General features: G+C 29.1%; 2 protein-coding genes across 2 annotated transcripts in view; one reads left to right on the top strand and one right to left on the bottom strand.

Annotated features, from left to right (window-relative positions):
• The window catches only part of LOC100201404 (protein SAND), a 123,386-nt gene that overhangs the window by 53,247 nt on the left and 48,802 nt on the right, over positions 1-21,337 (bottom strand). The window contains exons 7-9 of the mRNA XM_065813382.1: positions 20,699-20,792; positions 11,947-12,061; positions 8,402-8,469 (exon numbers count right to left, since the gene is read on the bottom strand). Coding sequence (XP_065669454.1) covers positions 8,402-8,469; positions 11,947-12,061; positions 20,699-20,792 — 277 coding nt within the window. The remainder of the gene's footprint in view (positions 1-8,401; positions 8,470-11,946; positions 12,062-20,698; positions 20,793-21,337) is intronic.
• LOC136089115 (uncharacterized) lies at positions 416-2,452 on the top strand. Its single transcript, XM_065814840.1, has 2 exons — positions 416-659; positions 760-2,452. Exons 1-2 carry the CDS (start codon positions 416-418, stop codon positions 2,331-2,333), a joined length of 1,818 nt encoding a protein of 605 aa, XP_065670912.1. The 3' UTR covers positions 2,334-2,452.

The raw sequence follows: 21,337 nt of genomic DNA, 5'->3' as shown, positions 1-21,337 counted from the left end.
CAAATTGCCTGCTGATCTACATGTGGTGGATAAACATTTTTAAAAAAATCAGTTGATTAAAGAGCTGCATTCAAAAGTTATAGGTCTCCAAAATGAGTCAGATCGAGATTTTCGTAAAATTGATCTGTGATGCAAAGCATCTGTTACCTAAGATGGCACTATTTTTTTTTTATAAAATTTTTTATACGCATCAATTAAAGACTGTTAATTAATAAAAACCAAAAAAATTAATGAGCGCTTATTCATAACCCCCAAAAGGTAGTCTCTAAAAGTCAGGTAAATTTTTCATAAAAAATTATTACTTTTTAAAAGTTTAGTTATTGTTTCATTTAATTCTATATTACTAGTATGTCAATCTAAAAATTACTAATAAAACCAAATTGTTGTATTTTAGAACTAATTAATAATAAGTAATATGCCTGAGCTTTCTACTTGCTGTATTGGTAAAGCATTAAATGAACAGTGCTATCTATCTAATAAAAGTAAACGCTACCAAGGACTGTCTAAACTAAACCAAGAGCTTATTTCTTTAAGAAGCAAAATAAATCCCATAGATTTTATTTGTAGCTATCACGAGAAAGTTTACTTGTCGAGGTATGAGAATGAACATCGCAGGTATTGTTGTAATCCGTTGAACAAGCACGCAAAAAATGTGAAAAGTAAGTTTCAATATTTAATATCTTAATTTAATAAAAATACCTTAACAACACTAAATAAATTAAAAAAAAATATTTAATAATTATTTCCGTTATTTTTTAGATTCTCTTAGAGTTATCAGTCTTTCATATGCCAAAGATTTTGGTTTAATAACTGGTCAAAAAATTTGCACTAGTTGCAGAAAAGTTCTGAATTGCAAACATAATACAAAAGAAAATGAACTCCAAGAAAAAGAAATTTATGTTGACAACCATACATTAAAAGAAGATCTTAATTCAAGTATTACAAGTTTTGGATGCTCACCTCTAAAACTTGTTTCAAAAAAAGATAGAGTTGCATATGGAAAGCGTAAAATTGATAGCATAAGAGCTCATACACAAAAGGCTGTTGCCAATGTGCTAGGTTTAGAAATAGCTGCACTTTGTGGAATTGAATCACCCTCAAAAAAATGTTTGAAAAAAACAAACACAGATTTAGACAATATTATGACTCAAATTAAGTTAAAATTTGAAAAAACATTGTCAAATTCTGAAAAAATCACACTTCTTACACTCACTTCAGACAGTTGGTCAATAGAGAAAACTCAGAAGTTTTTTTTTACTTCAAAAAGATCTGTAGTACAAGCCAGAAAATTAAGTAAAAAAAGTGGAATACTATCAAAACCTTCTCCAAAATCGGGTAGAAAACTAAGCGAAGATGTAATTACAGAGGTTGTTCATTTCTACGAATGCGATGAATATTCAAGGGTTTGTCCAGGAAAAAAAGAGTTTGTTTCAGTTAAAGTAGATAGTAAAAAGCAACATATCCAAAAGTGCCTTCTACTAGTCAATATGAAAGAGCTACATATTGAGTTTAAAAAGAAATATAATTATCTTAAAGTTGGATTTTCAAAATTTTGTGAGCTAAGGCCCAAGTGGTCCCTTCAGGTGGGTGGTGCTTCTGGTCTGCATGCAGTTTGTGTTTGCCAGTACCATCAAAATGTAAAGCTCCTTGTACAGAAAATTCCTGGAATTTCTGATTACAAAATCTTATTAAAATTAATGGTTTGTAGCATTGAAAATAGAGATTGTATGCTGCATAGCTGCGATAAATGTCCTGCTAAAAAGGTTTTGTTAGACTACATTGACACTTTGTTTACAGAAAAAGAAATTAGTGAAGTTAACTTTTATCAATGGCAAAAATCAAATTACCAATGTACTTTAGTACCAGCAACTCTACCTTTAGATGAATTTATTGAAATGGTTTATGAACAGTTAGATAGTTTACGAGTGCATCATTTTATATCAAAAAGTCAAGCCACCTACTACCAACATTTGAAAACTAATTTAAAAGAAAATCAAGCTTTGGTTCTTCTTGACTTTGCAGAAAACTATAGTTTTCTAATACAGGATGCAGTGCAAGGTTTTCACTGGAATAACAGCCAAGCAACTGTGCACCCCTTTGTTGCAAATTTTATAAAAGATGGAAAACTTGATAGTCAAAGTTATTGTGTTATATCAGATCATCTGAAACATGGAACAGATGCTGTTCATTGCTTTATCGGTAATGTTATTGATAAACTTAAACAATTACAAACATTTGAACACATTATCTATTTTAGTGATGGAGCTGCATCACAATATAAAAATTACAAAAATCTTATCAGAGTGGCACTTTTTTGCAACATCGCATGGTAAAAGCCCTTGTGATGGTGTTGGTGGAACAGTGAAACGTCTTGTTGCACGAGCCAGTCTACAATCACTAAACAATCCTATTGACACACCAAGCAAAATGTACAGCTGGTGTGTTCAACACGTCAAAGGAATATCTTTTTTTTTTGTTGACAAAGTTTCAATAGAAACACATACTACAAACTTCAATTTGGAAGAGAGATATCGTTCTTGTTCGACAATACCTGGGACACGAAACCACCACAGTTTTATCCCAATGTCACTTACCTCAATAAAAATAAGAAAAGTCTCATTTGATATTATTTGCACTAATGTGGATTTTTCTACTTGCAGAATTTATATTAATAAAATTTCCAGTTACTCACCAGGAGAATATGTGGCCTGCGTTTACGATGCTCAATGGTATTTAGGAAATATTCTTAGTATTTCAGAAGAGCATCAAGATCTTAATATGAAATTCATGAAAAAGTCTTTATGTAACAAGTTTACGTGGCCATGCAGAGATGATCTTTGTTGGGTACCTCTAATGCATATTTTATGCAAAGTGCAATCTCTTAAAGTCCAGTCAAACAGTGGAAGATTTTATAGTATTGACTTAAAAGAAATCAATGAGATTATTTTATTATTTGAGAAATTTAACTTTTTGTAAATTTTATTATTTTTGTTTATTTTCTTAAAAACATTTTGTTTGTTTTTCATTAAAAAAATTATTGTATTATAAAGAGGGGAGGGGACAGAGGGGAGGGGACTTTATCTATTGGGATTTAAAAGTTCTTTATCTAAAGGGATTAAAAGGCTTTAAGCATTGATATTTTTTAATTGATATTTCATAATAAATAACATTATTTCAATGCGTTTATTTATTATGTCAATTTCAGAATTTTATGGAAAATTTACCTGACTTTTAGAGACTACCTTTTGGGGGTTATAAATAAGCGCCCATTAATTTTTTTGGTTTTTATTAATTAACAGTCTTTAATTGATGCGTATAAAAAATTTTATAAAAAAAAAAAAGTGCCATCTTAGGTAACAGATGCTTTGTATCACAGATCAATTTTACGAAAATCTCGATCTGACTCATTTTGGAGACCTATAACTTTTGAATGCAGCTCTTTAATCAACTGATTTTTTTAAAAATGTTTATCCACCACATGTAGATCAGCAGGCAATTTGATTTGTATTACTTTGTAACTAGTTTTTAAGATTAAGGTCTTTAAAATCACAAAAAAACTTATTCTTAAAACAAAAAAATCAACTTTAGCCCGCCATTATGGAAAAAGTTAAGATGCCAGAAATAATATTTTTTTCTTTTTTCAAAGTATCCACAGCACACTTGCTATCTTATAATAATTGAAGCATAAAACTAACTTGTTCAAAAGTTATTGGCTGTTAAAAATGATGAAAAAACCCTTTTTTCTTGTAGAGTGAAATTTTATGCAAAATAGCCCACTACTTAAATAGCGTTTTCTCAAGAACCATATTAGATATTGATCTAAAATTTTTAAAACATGCTTTTAACATATATATGTACAAAATTAAAAAATTTCAATAAAATCTGAGATGGTCCATAAGGGACCTTTGCACCACTTGGCATGGAATGACCCTACTATATTATTAAATGCTGAAACTTATAATTCTTGTCATTAATATTGTCACACCTTTACCTAAGAAATATAATCATTTAAATTGATTTAATTGGCACATGATTTTGTTCCAAGTTCAATGATTCCAAAAGTCTTTTTTTTTCTCTGACATTTTTTTTCATACATACATTTTAAATACTTTACTTTTTTTCAACATACTGGTAACATAACCATTAAAAACTGCAATAAAAAAATCAATGCGCTTGTTATCTGGTTTTTCTCTAATCTAAATCCATTAAAGTAATCTTAATGATGATTTCGCGAGGATCTTTCTTTTTTCACTGAATAATTTTTCTCTAATCCAAATCCATTAAAGTAATCTTAATGATGATTTCGCAAGGATCTTTCTTTTTTCACTGAATAATTTTTCTCTAATCCAAATCCATTAAAGTAATCTTAATGATGATTTCGCAAGGATCTTTCTTTTTTTACTGAATAATTTTTCTTTAATCCAAATCCATTAAAGTAATCTTAATGATGATTTTGCGAGGATCTTTCTTTTTTCACTAAATAATTTTTCTCTATTATTATAGGTTCACTAGGTGTTGATAGTTTAGAAGGTAGATTCATTTTTGTGGTGGCCACAGAAAAAACACAGTACAAACAGCAGCAAAAGCATATGACTGAGTTTCTAACTAATTAAGATAACGTTTAACGAACTTTGCTACGAACAACTTTATTGTCGTTGAAAAAGAAACAATTTTTTTAAACGTGAAAATTTTTATTTTGTCCTGCATTTAAGCCTGCACGGTTAATAATAGTTAATGATACAGTTTAAGAAACTCTGGCGCAAATTACTTTACTGACTTTACTTTGCAAAATTACAAAACAATTAGACTATTTAATTCGAGGGGACTCTTAAATTAGTTTTTTTAAGTCGAATTTTTTATACAACAATAAGATAGTAAATAATACTGTGTTAAAGTTATTATGGAATACCTTTGTTAACATATTAAGCAAAAATTCTTAAAAAAGACAGCAAAAACAGATTTTTTAGCATTTTTTTGAGTGGTGGGACCCTAAAATTTTTATTTAAAAAGAAATACTTCGTACATTTTTTTCCCCTTAGTCTAAACCACAATTTAGCGTGATAAAATTTTTTGGGAATGGGACACCCTAGTCCTCACGCAACTTTAACAACAACAAGACCGATTTTCAATAACAGGACATTTTTTTGAAACTGAAAATAAAGCAGTGCATGTAAAATGCGCTTTACTTAAAAAATTATACAGATAAAATTGATTTTATTGTCACATGATTTTGTTCCCTTTAAGTACTTCAGTCGCATTAATTGTGAAAATTGTTTAATTGATATAGATATGTAAAAATCGTTTAAAATGTAAACTAGAAATCACTATTTTAAACAATATAACTAAAATGTAAATACCAAGTTCTGGCTGACTTTAATTATAAAGGTATTTCAGTTATTTATAAATATGCAAACCCATATTTGTAAATAACTGAAATATGTATATCAAATTGCATATTTAGAATTAGGACGACTTCAAAAAAATTTACCCTGTGCACGAGTTATATTACAAAATTAGATATGCCACAAAATTTACAGCAGAAAAACGTAGTAGTGCAGTGTAATAAAATTATGATACATTCACGCCACATTGGGCAACAATATTAATTGACACTTCCTATTTTTATGTAAAATACTTCTTTAAAAAAGTTTATGACCATTTTTATCTTTTTTATCTGCGTATATTTGAATCTGACGCTTCTTAGAGAACTGCTGCTTGAAAAAAAGTGTCTATTTTGACACCTTCTCCTTTCCATTTTTTTTCACATGCTTGACTACAAAAGCTATAAAAAAATTCATAACTATAGGGTGACGTTCCTGTTAAATAAAAATTTGCGTTTAACATACTATAACTACTATAAATTATATAACAACAAAAATTTAAAATTATTTAATGTTAAATAAAAATTAACGTTTAATATACTATAACTACTATAAACTATAGTGATAATGCTAAGCACATGGTGCAGTACCATAGCGGCATATTTGGTAAACCAGTTAACAAATCTCATCTACTAGCAAACACAGTACTGAGCTTTTTGATTGTAACTTTGTTCAATGGACCAAAATTTATTTACAAAATGTTACCAGTCAAAGTATCAAGTTCTTGAAAAAGTAACTATATATTGTACAAAGTTGCTATTAAAGTCTAGGAATAATTCAGATATGTTAATCAATCTTGGTTCAGATCACTCTTGTCCAAAATGTAAATTTTTACCAAGAGAGGCTATTTGCAACATTGTTGAGAATTTACCTGATTCATTAACTGTCGATATTAAAATGTCATTAGTATATATTGCTGGGTACATTAATTGTAAAAGATAAAAACCCAGAGGACACTTTTTATTGCTATGAAGTATATGGGATTTTTGTAAAGAATATAAATTGATCAGGTTTTACTATTCCTGGTGACAAAGTTTGCCAATAGGAAACTTACTGTTACATTCTTTTTTATAAAGTATACAATGACTCTTGTCAGTCACCACTATGTAACCTCCTTACGATGGTATCAGAGTACTATTTATTAGTTATGGAATGACACAATGGACTTACAAAGTTAATTTTATGTGAGCAAAATATTATTATGTTAAAAAAAATACTTTAAAACAAAAATACTTAATACTTTTCAACAATTTAAAAAAAATTGTTTTAAATAACATTTTTACACTTCTCTTGTCTCAATGTCAAAATTCGTAACACTAGGGCTCTTCTGCACAAGTTATAGTAGTAGTAGTAGTAGTAGTAGTAGTAGTAGTAGTAGTAGTAGTAGTAGTAGTAGCAGTAGTAGTAGTAGTATTAGTAGTAGTAGTAGTAGTAGTAGTAGTAGTAGTAGTAGTAGTAGTAGTAGTAGTAGTAGTAGTAGTAGTAGTAGTAGTAGTAGTAGTAGTAGTAGTAGTAGTAGTAGTAGTAGTAGTAGTAGTAGTAGTTCATTACTGATTGTCTACTAGATTATGAAAAAGGAGTAGAGGTTTTACAAATAAATTTACAGTTTTCTCTATAGTTGTATTACAGTTTTTTCTGTAGTTGATTACTAGTTTTCTTCAATGCCTATCTCTTTGAAAATTTGCTTTTTTGGTTGTGAATTTGATCTCTCTTAGTCCAACTTTAAGTAACTTTAAAAAAAAAATTTAAAGCTTAACAACGATTGTTGCTTTTTAATGCATAGCTTATTTTTCTATAAGACACTTCAACAATCTTTTTAAAATAAGGAACAGTTATCAAAGCAAAAGAGAAAAACTTTTGAAGGTTGGCATGCATTTTGAAGTAAAAGTTGGCATGCATTTTGAAGTAAAAGTTAGCATGCATTTTGAAGTAAAGGTTAGCGTGCGTTTTGAAGTAAAGGTTAGCGTGCGTTTAGAGTCCTTTGCTTTTTATTTTTGTCTTAGAAACTCTCTTAGAAAGATAATATTTATTCATTATAATTTTAAGAATGAGCAAACTGAAAATCTTGGAGAGAGACCATGTGGAATGTGTTTTTAATTGTAAAATTTTATTATAATCATAGGCGAAAAAGGTTTCCCCCATAATTTTTCAAAATATGATTTGCACAGTTTTTCTGTAAATTGGATCCCCAAATAAAAAACTATAATTTACCCACATTTAATTATCCCAAACCCAACCCTAACTTAATTTTATTATTAGCTCAACCATAAACCTAGCCCTGGTTAGTCACAAGTTGTTGGATATAACTCAAAATAAAATAATAATCTCAAAATATAGACTTTATACATGTTAGTTATTCAAACACATGTTTTCCATGTTTGAGTTTAGTAATACCCAACCTTTTACAAATATTTTTACATATTATTATAGGTAAATACATTTTATTATAGGTTAGTATAAAAAATGTTAGTATAAAGTAAAAAAAGATATTCAAATATTAACACTATATTTTTAAATCTTTTTTTTTAATTGGATAAACAACCCGAATCAGTATCAGCTTTTTTTTTATCAATATTGGTATTAGCATCAGCCATTATAATTAGGCTCATTCAACATTAAGCTCATTCAACATTTTGACATGTGAAACCTCTCAAGATTTACCTCTTTATTAACCTCTCACATCTTTGAGTGCAACTCAGTATGACAAAATCTATCTGTTGAGTGAAATCATCAAGCACTTTCTGTTTTTTGACTAGCAATTGATTGAAAAGTTACCACTTTGAATTTTTACAGTTAAGAAGAAACAATGTTAAATGAGCTGTTGTTAAAAATTTTGTTATTATAACTTTAACACCTGTTTTAAGGAATCAGAACTTAAATTGTGTCAAAAAACTTTTAACCAACTAACATTTATAAAAAGCAACTTTATTTTTGAATTTTACTCAAAATGGTTGGTTAATGTTTTTCAACCATTATCCCACCTAATAAAGATTATAAAAAGTAGAAAGAAGCAAACTTACAGCCTGAAGTAAAAAACTTGGATCATATGTCATCATGTTCAAGAGATTATCAATAAACTTTTCAGTACCTTATAAAATATAATTAAATCTAAAATTCTCAAAAATTTAGATAAAAGCTTGTAAAAATTAAGATGGAAATAATAATAATAATAATAACAATAATAATAAAAACTTTGTTTGCAACTAGTTTCTCCTTATTGTATCTTAAAGATTATTCTTAAAAGATATCTTAAAGATTAATCTTTATGAATGCAAAGAACCTCTGGTTATGGTTACACTATATTAATATACACAATGGTAACATTGATTTAAACAATGGTAATTTATTTACACACATGATGGTATATTAACCTGGTTTTTTAAAATTTTTTATAGACTTTGAACATATTGTCTTTTGCTAATGCACGAGTTGTACGTAATCATTTTATTAGTTTCTTTGTATGAACACTTTTTTTAGGTGTGGGCTTTTGTGTGATGTAATCATTTTATTGTTTTATTTTTATTAATATATCTTATGTCTGAGTTCTTGTATAATATAATCATTTTATTAGCTTATTTGTATGAAAATAGTACTTTATTAAAAAATATTATTATTGTTTACAATTATCAATAAAACAACCAAAAAGACAACAGAGCCAACCAACTAATAAGGCAACAAATTGAACTGTATAAAGGTTTAAGCTGACAATAGTAAAATATTAGCAATCATAAAAATACCAGCATTGACAATGCTGTTTTAATAGGTGTATCAGCAAATTTTCTGTAACCTACTGTAAAGTGTAAAATCATACATCAGTTTAGACCATAAACAGTAGCACATTTATTAGCCTATTTTTTCTTTTTATATTGCCCGTACTATCATTTTTGATCATTTTTCTTATTATTTTGTTATCTACTTATTTTATTATATTGTTTTTGTATGGTGCGATAATTTTAGCCATGGTTGCCGTTTATAAACCAGCCGATCTATATTGACTTGTTTAGTCATAGACTAAACATTGTTTCATCATTTGTTTAGGATGTCTAGAGCGTGAGTTATTGTTCACCCTATCCCTGAGACCTAACATTTTATTCCTCCTGCAGAATAGCCTTTACATTCATTTATGATTCTCACTCAATGACATCATCTACAATCTACTTCTATTTTCACATCTCCCAGGTCTACGTGACTGGACGGCTCCATTGGTCACTTTTTGCGACCATTGTGTCTCATAAACAAACAAATTTATTCTTTGTGGCTGGTGAGCCCCGACTTTTTCCAATGTACACTACAATGACAAAACGGACATTAGGCTATTCCGCTGGGTGTGGTTACGGCGCCCAATAACCTAATGGCTATGCTAACACTTACGCACACGTTCATTCGGAAGCTCCACAAAAAACGTCGGATCAGCGCTCGCTGACTATGTGCTCGGATCTAAAATCTCACTCCATAGCACATCATTCCACACCAGCACGGGGCAGTGGCTCTTTTGACTAAGAGCGATGGCTTGTGGCCTACGGTGACTAATGTGTGCATTCGATCAATTGAAATCCATTCTGTAGGTCTTAGATCTGGCTCTGATGTGGCAGCCCATAAGCACAGGGAATGAGTGTGTTTAGCTTTCTATTCACCCGATTTGAAAGTGAACGAAAACATAACGAGACCATACGAGACGACCAAACGGTACATACTAATGCACTACACCATCACACCTGTAGACATCAACAGGCTCTAAAATCAGTATATCAAATATTTGTTCTTTGTTGCATATGTTCAACACTCAGAGTGACTAGAGCGTTAGTTGTTCCTCCCCATACCCCCTTATCGTCTATTCTTCGTTTTTCTACTTCACAAAAGTCTTGCCACACATTTTATATTTTCTTATGATTTTTATTTTTTGTTTAATGACACCATCTACAATCTGTTTTTATTTTCACATCTCCCAGGTCTACGTAACTGGACGGCTCCGTTGGTCACTTTTAGCAATCTTTGTGTCGCATAAACAATAAAAATATTAGCAATCATAAAAATACCAGGATTGACAATGCTGTTTTAATAGGTGTATCAGCAAATTTTCTGTAACCTACAGTAAAGTGTAAAATCATACATCTTGATCTGAGAGAAGGCTTATTCATAATTAGATAATTTTAGGTTAAGATGGACTTTTTCATCGTTCATAATATACAATGATAAGTACAACTCAGGTGTTCTTGTGAATTAAAATCCCAAGTAGATGCAAGTGCAGCATAAGCAAGTTGGAAACTAACTAAACCATACCTCATTAGCAACATTAACAAGTTCAAGCAAATTCAGCATTATGCAACAAAAAGCACTAGCTGCACTATGATACCCCAACTCCAGCCTTTTCTCATTTCTAAGACAAGAAGAGAAAACTAAAAATACCAGGGCAAACACAGAAAAAAAAAGAGATCTGATAAAACAATTTAATATCAGTCAAAGCTTTAAATATGTTCTATATCCGACATTATCATCCTCGTTCTAAACAGACAACACATAATTGTTTATTAAATGACAACTACATGTTCTAAGCACAACCAGTCACAATATGTATTGAGAAGGTCAACTTTTTCATAAACTGCATTTGTGCACCAGGGAAAGTATTTTCAATTAAAATCATCAATAAGTAATCAGCTGCCATTCAAATTACATCTACAACACCAGTCCATAAGCAAATAATGTAATACATATATATATACAGGATGTAGAAAAATTTCCCGTACAAAAGTATAATTAAAAAAAAATTATCTGAATGGTGTTTTCTTTCAATATGTAGTGTGTTTTTCTTTTGTATTACTTCGTATTCTTTTAGTATTTTTTAGTATTATTTTGTTTTAAATTAAAGTGTTATTTGTTTCTCGTCTTGTACAGGAACTTTTTCTGTTTTTGCTGTTTATATTTTTGTACGGGAACTTTTTCCACACCCTGTATGTAATATCTAGTTTGATAATCAAATATATATAATCAAATATATATATATATATATATATATTTATATATATATATATATATATATATATATATATATATATATATATATAAATATATATATATATATATATATATATATATATAATCAAACGCTATGTAAATATATTTATAATTATTACAAGTTTGATTATATATAATCAAACTTGCAATAATGTACAGTCATAGATAAATCAAACTTAAAACAATGTACAGTCATAGACTAATCAAACTTGCAATAATGTACAGGTCATAGACTAATCAAACTTGCAATAATGTGCAGTCATAGACTAATATAACTTGAAACAATGTACAGTCATAAACTAATCAAACTTATAATAATGTACAGTCATAGACTAATCAAACTTGAAACAATGTACAGTCACAGTCTAATCAAACTTGTAATAATGTACAGGTCATAGACTAATCAAACTTTTCAAAGTTTGATTAGTCTATGACCTGCTAAAGTTTGGCACCAAACTTGTCAAAGTGTACAAATTTTATATATATATTTTTTTAATTAACACTGTAACAATTTAATTATTAAGTAAACTAAATTAAAAATTTAATAACTTACCAGATAGTAATTTGCGCAAATCATAGTTTCTTCTATGTTCAAAAATTTTTGTAAGTTGGGTGAAAGTTAGAACACTTAAAACTTGATGGTAAACATATGTTAGTTGAAGAACAAGCTGTAAATAATCAAAATATATTTTTTAATTATTTATTACTTATTATAAAACATATGTTAGTTGAAGAACAAACTGCAAATAATCAAAGTATTTTTTCGTTATTTATTATTTATTATAAAACATATGTTAGTTGAAGAAAAAACTGCAAATAATCAAAATATTTTTTTAATTATTTATTACTTATTATAAAAAAAGCAATAATTTAAATTTCGGTAATTTTATTTTATTAGTAATAAAAATAATATCACATAACATGTCAATATGTAGTCTTATCAACACTCCGAAGAATGAAACTTAATTGCTTGCTAAGAAAAGCGGATGTAACGCAGTAGTTAGAGCACTTGCTTTAGAAGCAAGAGATCCCGGGTTCAAAGCAAGCTCTGGGCATATTTTACATCATTGAAAATTTTCTCTCTGGGCATATTTTACATCATTGACTTTTGATACCTTTAATAACATGTCAAACATTTTTCATATCCCTAACAACATGTCAAACATTTTTCATAACCATAACAACATGTCAAACATTTGTCATAACCCTAACAACATGTCAAACATTTTTCATACCCTTAACAACATTTTTCATATCTCTAACACAACCCTCAGAATTAAGAAAAATAAGGTCGGCAATAAATTGCTAAACTCAAACTGTTAGAGGTCGCCATCAGGTCAGCAAAAAAATTTTGACACAAAGGGGTTACCATAAAACATAAAAATGACGTCAGCAATTTTTGCCAACCTCAAACACTTTGAGGTTGATAGTTAGGTCTAATTCTGAGGGCTGCTAACAACATGTCTTAGATTTTAAACATGTGGCCAGTTTAATTTCTTACTAAAAAGTCATCAAATGCAGCATCAGTTTTTTTAAAATACTTAAACCTGAAACTATCTGATCTTATCTAACTATCACCATATAGTCTATTATTAATAACTCATAAAAAAATAAGTGGTTGCCTTGAAATCAACTCAGTCAGTTATAAAGCTATAAAAATTTATAAATGTATTTTAAAACCATATAAAAAACATTTTTTCATAAGCAAATGTTTCACCAACAAATGAAAAACAAAAGCAATTATCAAAGACATTTATTTACAACTGTTTCAAATTTTAAAAATGAGATAAAAAATTTGAATTAAATAATGGTCTTTTAGACTAAATTTGCAAACCCAATACATTTTACTTATCATTTATATACATAAATCAAACCGCTTGTATCTTAAGTTTTAAGTCTTTCCACACTTACTAATTTCTTATTCTAATTCACTTGCAACAAAGCTGCAAGCAACCATTATTAAGCTGGCAGCTACCAGAATAGAGTTAAATAGCAAGGAAATGGTTGACAGGATACTTAAAAAGTTGTAGGATGTATGAGTCAGGAAAACATGAAGATGGAAAAGAGTTTTGAGGGGTTCAAATGTGGGGAAAAAATCTAAAAGAATAAAAGTTTTTAGATCATGTAGAGACTGATACAGTAAAATGTGCTAAATAACAAATCAAACAATAAGTTGATGTAATTAGAGATAGTTGAGTCTTTGAGCAGTGACCAAGATATTTGTAGAAAAGAGAAAGAGATACAACTATACAATGATCGGAAAGAGACTCAAGCTTGGCAAAAAAATCAGGTTCAAGTGCATTTGCAATGCCTTTTTCGGACCTTGTCTAAAAGAGAAAGAGCATCATTAGAAAAACCAGCTCAAATATGACAACAGTATTCAATACAGGGACAAATAAGAGGTAGAGAATGGAATCAGGAGTAAGAAAAACCTGATGCTATTTAATAACTAACTTAATAAGCAACTGCAAGTCCCAATCTATTACAGAAGTGAGATCATATTCAAGATTGGCTGCCTGCTCTAAGCGATCAAAATGAGAAAACTTTTTGTCAAGACGGAAATATAAAGTTGAGTCATCAGCAAATAGAGCCACTTAAGATGTAAGTATGTCAGGATGATTATTCATGTAGAAAAGAAACAAAACAAGACCAAGCATAGAACCTTGAGAAGTTACTGGAAATGAAGAAGAGTTTTGGCCTTCAAAGATAACTTTAATAAAGCGGTAAGAAAGAAATGATTTGATAATCTCTAAAACTTTCCCAATTACACCATATAAATCAAGCTTATGGAGAAGACCAGCATGTCAAACTAAAGCTTTAGATATGTAAAAGCAATAGCCCTAACCTTGCCGCCTCCATATAATGCATGATATAATCTTTGAGTCACAGCAGTTAGCAAGTCAGCTGTAGATTGAGAAGATTGAAAACCGTATTGATTGTCATAGTTAATAAAATCAATATGGAATGTTAGAAATTTGTTGATCAAAGACTCAAATGCTAATAATAGAGAGAAGACTGATTGGACAATAATTGGATGGGTCAGAATATTCTCCAGAGTTTTAAAAAAATTGAAAAACAGATGCCATTTTCGGCAAGGCAAGAAAACAAGATTCAGTCAAGCACTTATTAAATAGTTTAGAGAGAATTAAAGAAAGTTCTGGAGAACACTTTTGTAAGACTGCAACAGGAATGTTGTCTGGACCACAAACTGTAAAAGAGTTTAATTGAGATGATTGAGCAATGGAAGCTGGAAATAATGGAGCTTTGCATCAGACAGCACATTTTTACATTGATTTCATGGAACAATAGATAGGAGTTTGTTCTCATAAATTCTCTTTTGAAAAAGATGAAAAAAATTATTATGATTAGATATAGCAGCTGCACAGACACCACACACACCATGGAGTAGAATAAGACTTGGCACAGAAAGACAAGGTGGAATAAAAGCTTCCATACCTGCCTAGATCCAGGAGGTAATGTAGGAGGTGCATTTATCAGCAGAGAGAAAAAAAACTTCAGCCTGAAAACCGTCACAAAGAAAATTACGAAAAGAATTCCAGTCAGCTTTAGAGTTATTATTTTAGTAGTATGTAGTGTGTTGATAGGGTGAGTCCAAAGAAAAGTACAATATGAAAAAATTTTAGAGATTATTGCATGATCGGAACCACCTAAAGGAAAACAAGAGGAAACTGAACACAACCTAGGGTCAGAGACAAAACACAAATCAGGGACTGAAGGTAAGCAATTTGAGTTGAATAGAAAACAAACTATAAAGTTAACTATCTGAGTAAGAGATTGAGAAATGTAGAAGTTATGGGATTTAGTGCCTGCAGGGTTACTGGCATCAGAGCCTAGCTATTTAGTGTGATGAGTATTAAAGTCACTAATAATAACAATATTGACAGAAGGGTAAAAGGAAAAGGCGTGGGCAATTTGATTAGAACTTACGTCTAAGAGTACAGTCTTGAGAAGGAGAACAATAAAGAGAAAGGTGAGTGAAGAGGTACTAAGATAGAGAACAACGAAGAGAAAAGTGATAGAGTGAAGAGGTACTAAGCAGAACCACATAAAAGAATGGTCAGAGGATTCAAAACTGATTTTTTGACAAATAGGTGAATTGATGCATAAATATATCCCCAAGTCAAGTATGTGACCAATGGAGTCTTTGCAAATCAAAGGATAGTAACAATCAATACTAAGATCTGATGAAGGAACAGCCGAATTTAAATTAGTCTCACAAAGTGCAAGCAAGTCTGGTGAATTTTGCAAGAGGTAAGATTCAACTGGTGGGAAGTTACTTCAAAGGTCGCAAATATTTGTGAAAGATATAGTAAAACAGTTAGGTAGTGGGGGTGGTTTTTTATGTTTAATATTTTTAATTACTTTGGACATGGTTTAAGTTTAAAGAGAACTTGACTCATTCATAAAAAGAGCATGCCATTCTTAGCAATGAGCAATGCAGTTGTCTTAGTCCTGCTAATTAACCCAAAGTTGTAACTTAGGACTCCTTATGTGGCCTCTACAATGCACATCAAAAGCATTAACAGGGACACCATCCATGCACAACCAGACACTGTTAATACTCTGATATTTTGCAGCTGTTGATAGAATCACCCTCTATGAGAGCTACCACAGAGTTTAGAAAACCTTACTACCAATTGGCCTTAAAACCATTAAATCAGGAGATAATAGGAAGAGTTGAATAACCACTATTAAAGAAGCACAAGAAAAAATTTATGAGTAAAATCAAAAAGGTCCAGCATTTATCATCCTAAGCAGGAAACTATGTAACACAGGTTTACATCTACATCAGCCTAATAGATGAAGAAAGGGTTCGAGGCTGGTCAAAAGCCTAGAACAATTGTGCTGCTTACTCCAAAGGCCTTTGCTTAGGAGAACCTTTACAAGAAAGTAGCAGGATGCAGTTAAACAAGCCCAAGATGAGTATTTTTCTGTAGACACCATCTCTAAAAAATAGAGATGTTGTCTCGAGAAAAATATTCATCTGCCCAAGATGAGTATGTTTCTGGAGACAAAATCTCTATTTTTTACTCAACCAAGAACCCCAAGGCAGGTAAATTTAAGCTAAATGCAGTTAACATCTGCCCAAGATGAGAATTTTTATCTAGACACCAGCTCTATTCTTTGATTAACCAAGAACTCCAAGGTAGGGGATTTTTTGTCAGAGTTTGTTTCTCCTAGCATTTGCCTAAAAAAAAGCAAACCTTACAAAACAGCAGGGCATGTGGCAGGTAGTACTGGGTTACATGATACCAGTGTGGTTGTTACATGACCAGAGTTATTGTGATGATGAACCTGAACTGACCTGGAGTAGTTAAAACTTTCTGTAAGCAATACTTTAAAATATTGATGAAGATATTTTGAAATTGCATCAGGAAAAACATAAAATCTAACAGAATACTAGAGATTAAGTAGAACACAAACATAAATATAGTAACTTAGAGGTGAATGAACACCGTGCTGTGAAATTCAGACAGAACACAAACATACAAAAAGCAACTTAAAGGTGAGTGAATACTGCGTCAAAATTTTAACAGAACAAAAACAAACATATATAGTAATTTACAGGTACCTAAGAGACCTCTAACACAGTACCTAAGAGACCTCTAACTATATAACAGACCTATACCACAGAGACCTCTAACTATATAACAGACCTATACCACAGAGACCTTTAACTATATAACACAGTACCTAGGAGACCTCTAACTATAAAACAGACAAAAAAAATAGATATCACTATAAGCATTACAGATATTAGACAGATTGTAAGTATAGATGACAGAAAGAACATTTTTTCTAGCCTTTGCTTAGAAAGTGAATCCAAGGCAGCAGGATATGGGACAGGTTGCACTGGATTACACGTTACTAGTAGCAGGGTAATCATGATGACAATTGCAGGACCTGACAATTAAATAAAATCCAAATACATAAAACAAACACAGAAGACACTTTGAATGCATATGATTTGTTACTCTCACAAGAAATGGTTCAAGAGCCTTTTGCCAGTTCAGAGCTCAGCAGAAAACATACAAGCAATTCTGAAATTTTAAGTTTTGTAAGCTCTTTTGAAAATTTTGAAGACAACTAAAAGAAAAAAAAAGAAAAAACCTTGTGAAAAACTCTAGCAATTGTATGCATATAATACTGACAGATACAGTAACAAAAGCTGAACTTGAAGCAAAAGATAAGGAAGATAAAGAAACAATCTTTTAATTGAAAAAAAAATTTAGAGATTTTGTTTTTGAAATTGATTAATTAAGTGATGGCCGTGATTCCAACTTTTGATTGCAATAATTTAAAACAACAAATATTACGAAGAAATAATTACAATTTTGTAAATTTGTTTGATAAAAATGTGTTGCTTCACTATATTCTATACTTTTATTTGACCTATTTCTAGTGCCCCAAACTGTATCAAGGTATCCCATGAGGTTGGGTAGATTGATATAAATTTTTAGATTTACATTATTAGTTTGTACAAGCTTATATGCTATATTTTAATAATTTAAAAATTTAATTTTAAAATCTATTTAAAAAACTTGTTTAAAAAAATAGAAATAAAAACCAGAAGTGTATAGTGGTGCACCACTCTCTCCCTATGCATAATTCATGTGCATTGATTCAGTGTAATGATTAGCTTAAAGAACTGTTATTTCATTTATTTGGTCACACATTTGCTTATGATATCCTTGATGCATTACTTACACTAGTTTCTTGGTTATTTATTAGTTATGCATAAGGAAAAATGCCTTTATTTATTAATCAATTTTTTTCTTTTGCTGTATTATTATTTTATGGATTTTTTTAATGGATTTTTATTTTTAATGTTCAACAAATTTTATAATGATTTTAATAATTTCATTTATTTTGGCTGATTACTGATCTGGTGAACTATACATGCTTTGATCACCAGTTTCAGCATAGTAATGCATAAAAAAAAAGATTAAGTAAAAAGAGGCAAACACACACAAAAAAGATATAAAAGTGTGCTAAAACATTTAGCTACATCTTTATATTCCTAATAATTGTTTTCTTAATACATGATGGTCTTCTCTAAGTTGACCATGCTGGACTGCTGAATAAACTCATTTTGTATGATGGTGCAGTTGAAATTCTCTTCAAAATAATAAAGCTGTTTTTCTCCAATATTAGCATTTAAGTTATCATTGACAAAAAACATTCTTATCTTATTCAAGTAACTCAGGGGGTATCCAAAGATTTTATTTTAAATACCATATTTCTTTCTTTTTTATATCTAAATTTTTAAATTTTTTTTGTTGTATTAAAATTTTAAAAAATGAAGTGGTTAATTAGCTTCACATAAAAATGATTGTAAATAAACATCAAATAAAACTTCTATTCTTTTTTCCTAGAAAATTTTTCTATTTTAACTCCTATATGCCATATATCAAATTTCAAATTACATCTGAAACCACTTGGATCCCATTGATCACCCAGTCATTTTGCTATACCTAATCTCTTATCAATTTCACTGTATAACTAGCATCTATTCCTTCATACTGTAAAACCAATAATTGTTCCTTCATACTCTAGAACCTTTTATTTATGTAATTTCTTCCCACCAAGGTCTGGGCTTTACTCCCTTTGCCTTCATCATGTTTACTAAAATCATGTAATTTGCAACTCTTTAAGACTTCTTTTAACTTCTTTCCTACTCTTAAGCTATCTTCAACATTTTCTTAGTAACTTCCTAATTAGGATGTTGCAGCCTTGTGAAAGTGAATTTGTATATTAAAAAAAAAATCATGTTTCTTCATTATGAGGGCACAAATACAATAAAACATTAATTCTTCTAACAGTAGATATATAAAGATAAAAATAAAAAAAAATAAAAACCTGGGATAAAAATAAAAGATAAAAATAAAGAAAATAAAAACCTGGGAGTGGGATATATAAAGATAAAAATAAAGAATTGTAAAATAAAAAATAAAAACCTGGGATAAAAATAAAAGATAAAAATAAAGAAAATAAAAACCTGGGAGTGGGATATATAAAGATAAAAATAAAGAATTGTAAAATAAAAAATAACAATAAAACAACAATACTTCTAACAGTAGATATATAAAGATAAAAATAAAGAAAATAAAAACCTGGGAGTGGGATATATAAAGACAAAATTAAAGAATTGTAAAATAAAAAATAAAAACCTGGGATAAAAATAAAAGATAAAAATAAAGAAAATAAAAACCTGGGAGTGGGATATATAAAGATAAAAATAAAGAATTGTAAAATAAAAAATAAAAACCTGGGATAAAAATAAAAGATAAAAATAAAGAAAATAAAAACCTGGGAGTGGGATATATAAAGATAAAAATAAAGAATTGTAAAATAAAAAATAACAATAAAACAACAATACTTCTAACAGTAGATATATAAAGATAAAAATAAAGAAAATAAAAACCTGGGAGTGGGATATATAAAGACAAAATTAAAGAATTGTAAAATAAAAAATAAAAACCTGGGATAAAAATAAAAGATAAAAATAAAGAAAATAAAAACCTGGGAGTGGGATATATAAAGATAAAAATAAAGAATTGTAAAATAAAAAATAAAAACCTGGGATAAAAATAAAAGATAAAAATAAAGAAAATAAAAAAACCTGGGATAAAAATAAAAGATAAAAATAAAGAAAATAAAAACCTGGGAGTGGGATATATAAAGATAAAAATAAAGAATTGTAAAATAAAAAATAAAAACCTGGGATAAAAATAAAAGATAAAAATAAAGAAAATAAAAACCTGGGAGTGGGATATATAAAGATAAAAATAAAGAATTGTAAAATAAAAAATAACAATAAAACAACAATACTTCTAACAGTAGATATATAAAGATAAAAATAAAGAAAATAAAAACCTGGGAGTGGGATATATAAAGACAAAATTAAAGAATTGTAAAATAAAAAATAAAAACCTGGGATAAAAATAAAAGATAAAAATAAAGAAAATAAAAACCTGGGAGTGGGATATATAAAGATAAAAATAAAGAATTGTAAAATAAAAAATAAAAACCTGGGATAAAAATAAAAGATAAAAATAAAGAAAATAAAAACCTGGGATAAAAATAAAAGATAAAAATAAAGAAAATAAAAACCTGGGAGTGGGATATATAAAGATAAAAATAAAGAAAATAAAAACCTGGGATAAAAATAAAAGATAAAAATAAAGAAAATAAAAACCTGGGAGTGGGATATATAAAGATAAAAATAAAGAAAATAAAAACCTGGGATAAAAATAAAAGATAAAAATAAAGAAAATAAAAACCTGGGAGTGGAAATCAGATGATGAACAAACTGCTACTAGAATAATAGGTCCACGTGTAAGAAACACAAACTTATGCTCGCCCGCAACGATGTATCTATTACAAAAAAATAATAATAAAAATAACAATACCGTTATAATTAACTTTCATAATTAAACAACTTTTTCATAAGAGCATTATGCTTTCATAAGAGCCTGATGATATAAAAACATCTTAAATAATCAAAGGAAAACATCTTATTCAATGTTATAAGAACATAACATATAGAATTATAAAAACATATAATATTATCAAACTTAAGTACCATAATCATGAATACTTTGATTTTTTTTTAAACAAATACAAACAATGAAAAAATATTGCTGATGAGAACTAAAAGACAAAATGACAATAAAAAGTTTTTGTTGTTTTTATTTAGCTATTGTTATCTATAAAGTGAGAGTTGCATTTTATATTGTTTCTGTTTTTTATTTTGTATAAAGTAAGAATTGCTTTTTATATTATATAAAATGAGAGTTACTTTTTATATTGTTTCTGACTTAGTTTCGTTGTTGTATACTTTGAAACTGTTGGGTCACAATAAAATATAAAAAAGCAATGACCAGTAAGGTATGTCATTTAACAGGTATTACATAAACGAT

This window comes from Hydra vulgaris, chromosome 12 (assembly GCF_038396675.1).
Source record: "Hydra vulgaris chromosome 12, alternate assembly HydraT2T_AEP".
NCBI lineage: Eukaryota > Metazoa > Cnidaria > Hydrozoa > Anthoathecata > Hydridae > Hydra > Hydra vulgaris.
Note: the sequence above shows the minus strand (reverse complement) of the source record. Positions and strands in the feature narration are given on the sequence as shown.

Excerpts from the sequence above, each read along its gene's own strand:
- LOC136089115 (XM_065814840.1), top strand. The coding sequence starts at position 416 with ATGCCTGAGCTTTCTACTTGCTGTATTGGTAAAGCATTAAATGAACAG. Across the intron at positions 660-759 it reads GCACGCAAAAAATGTGAAAA|ATTCTCTTAGAGTTATCAGT; the intron begins GTAAGTTTCAAT and ends GTTATTTTTTAG.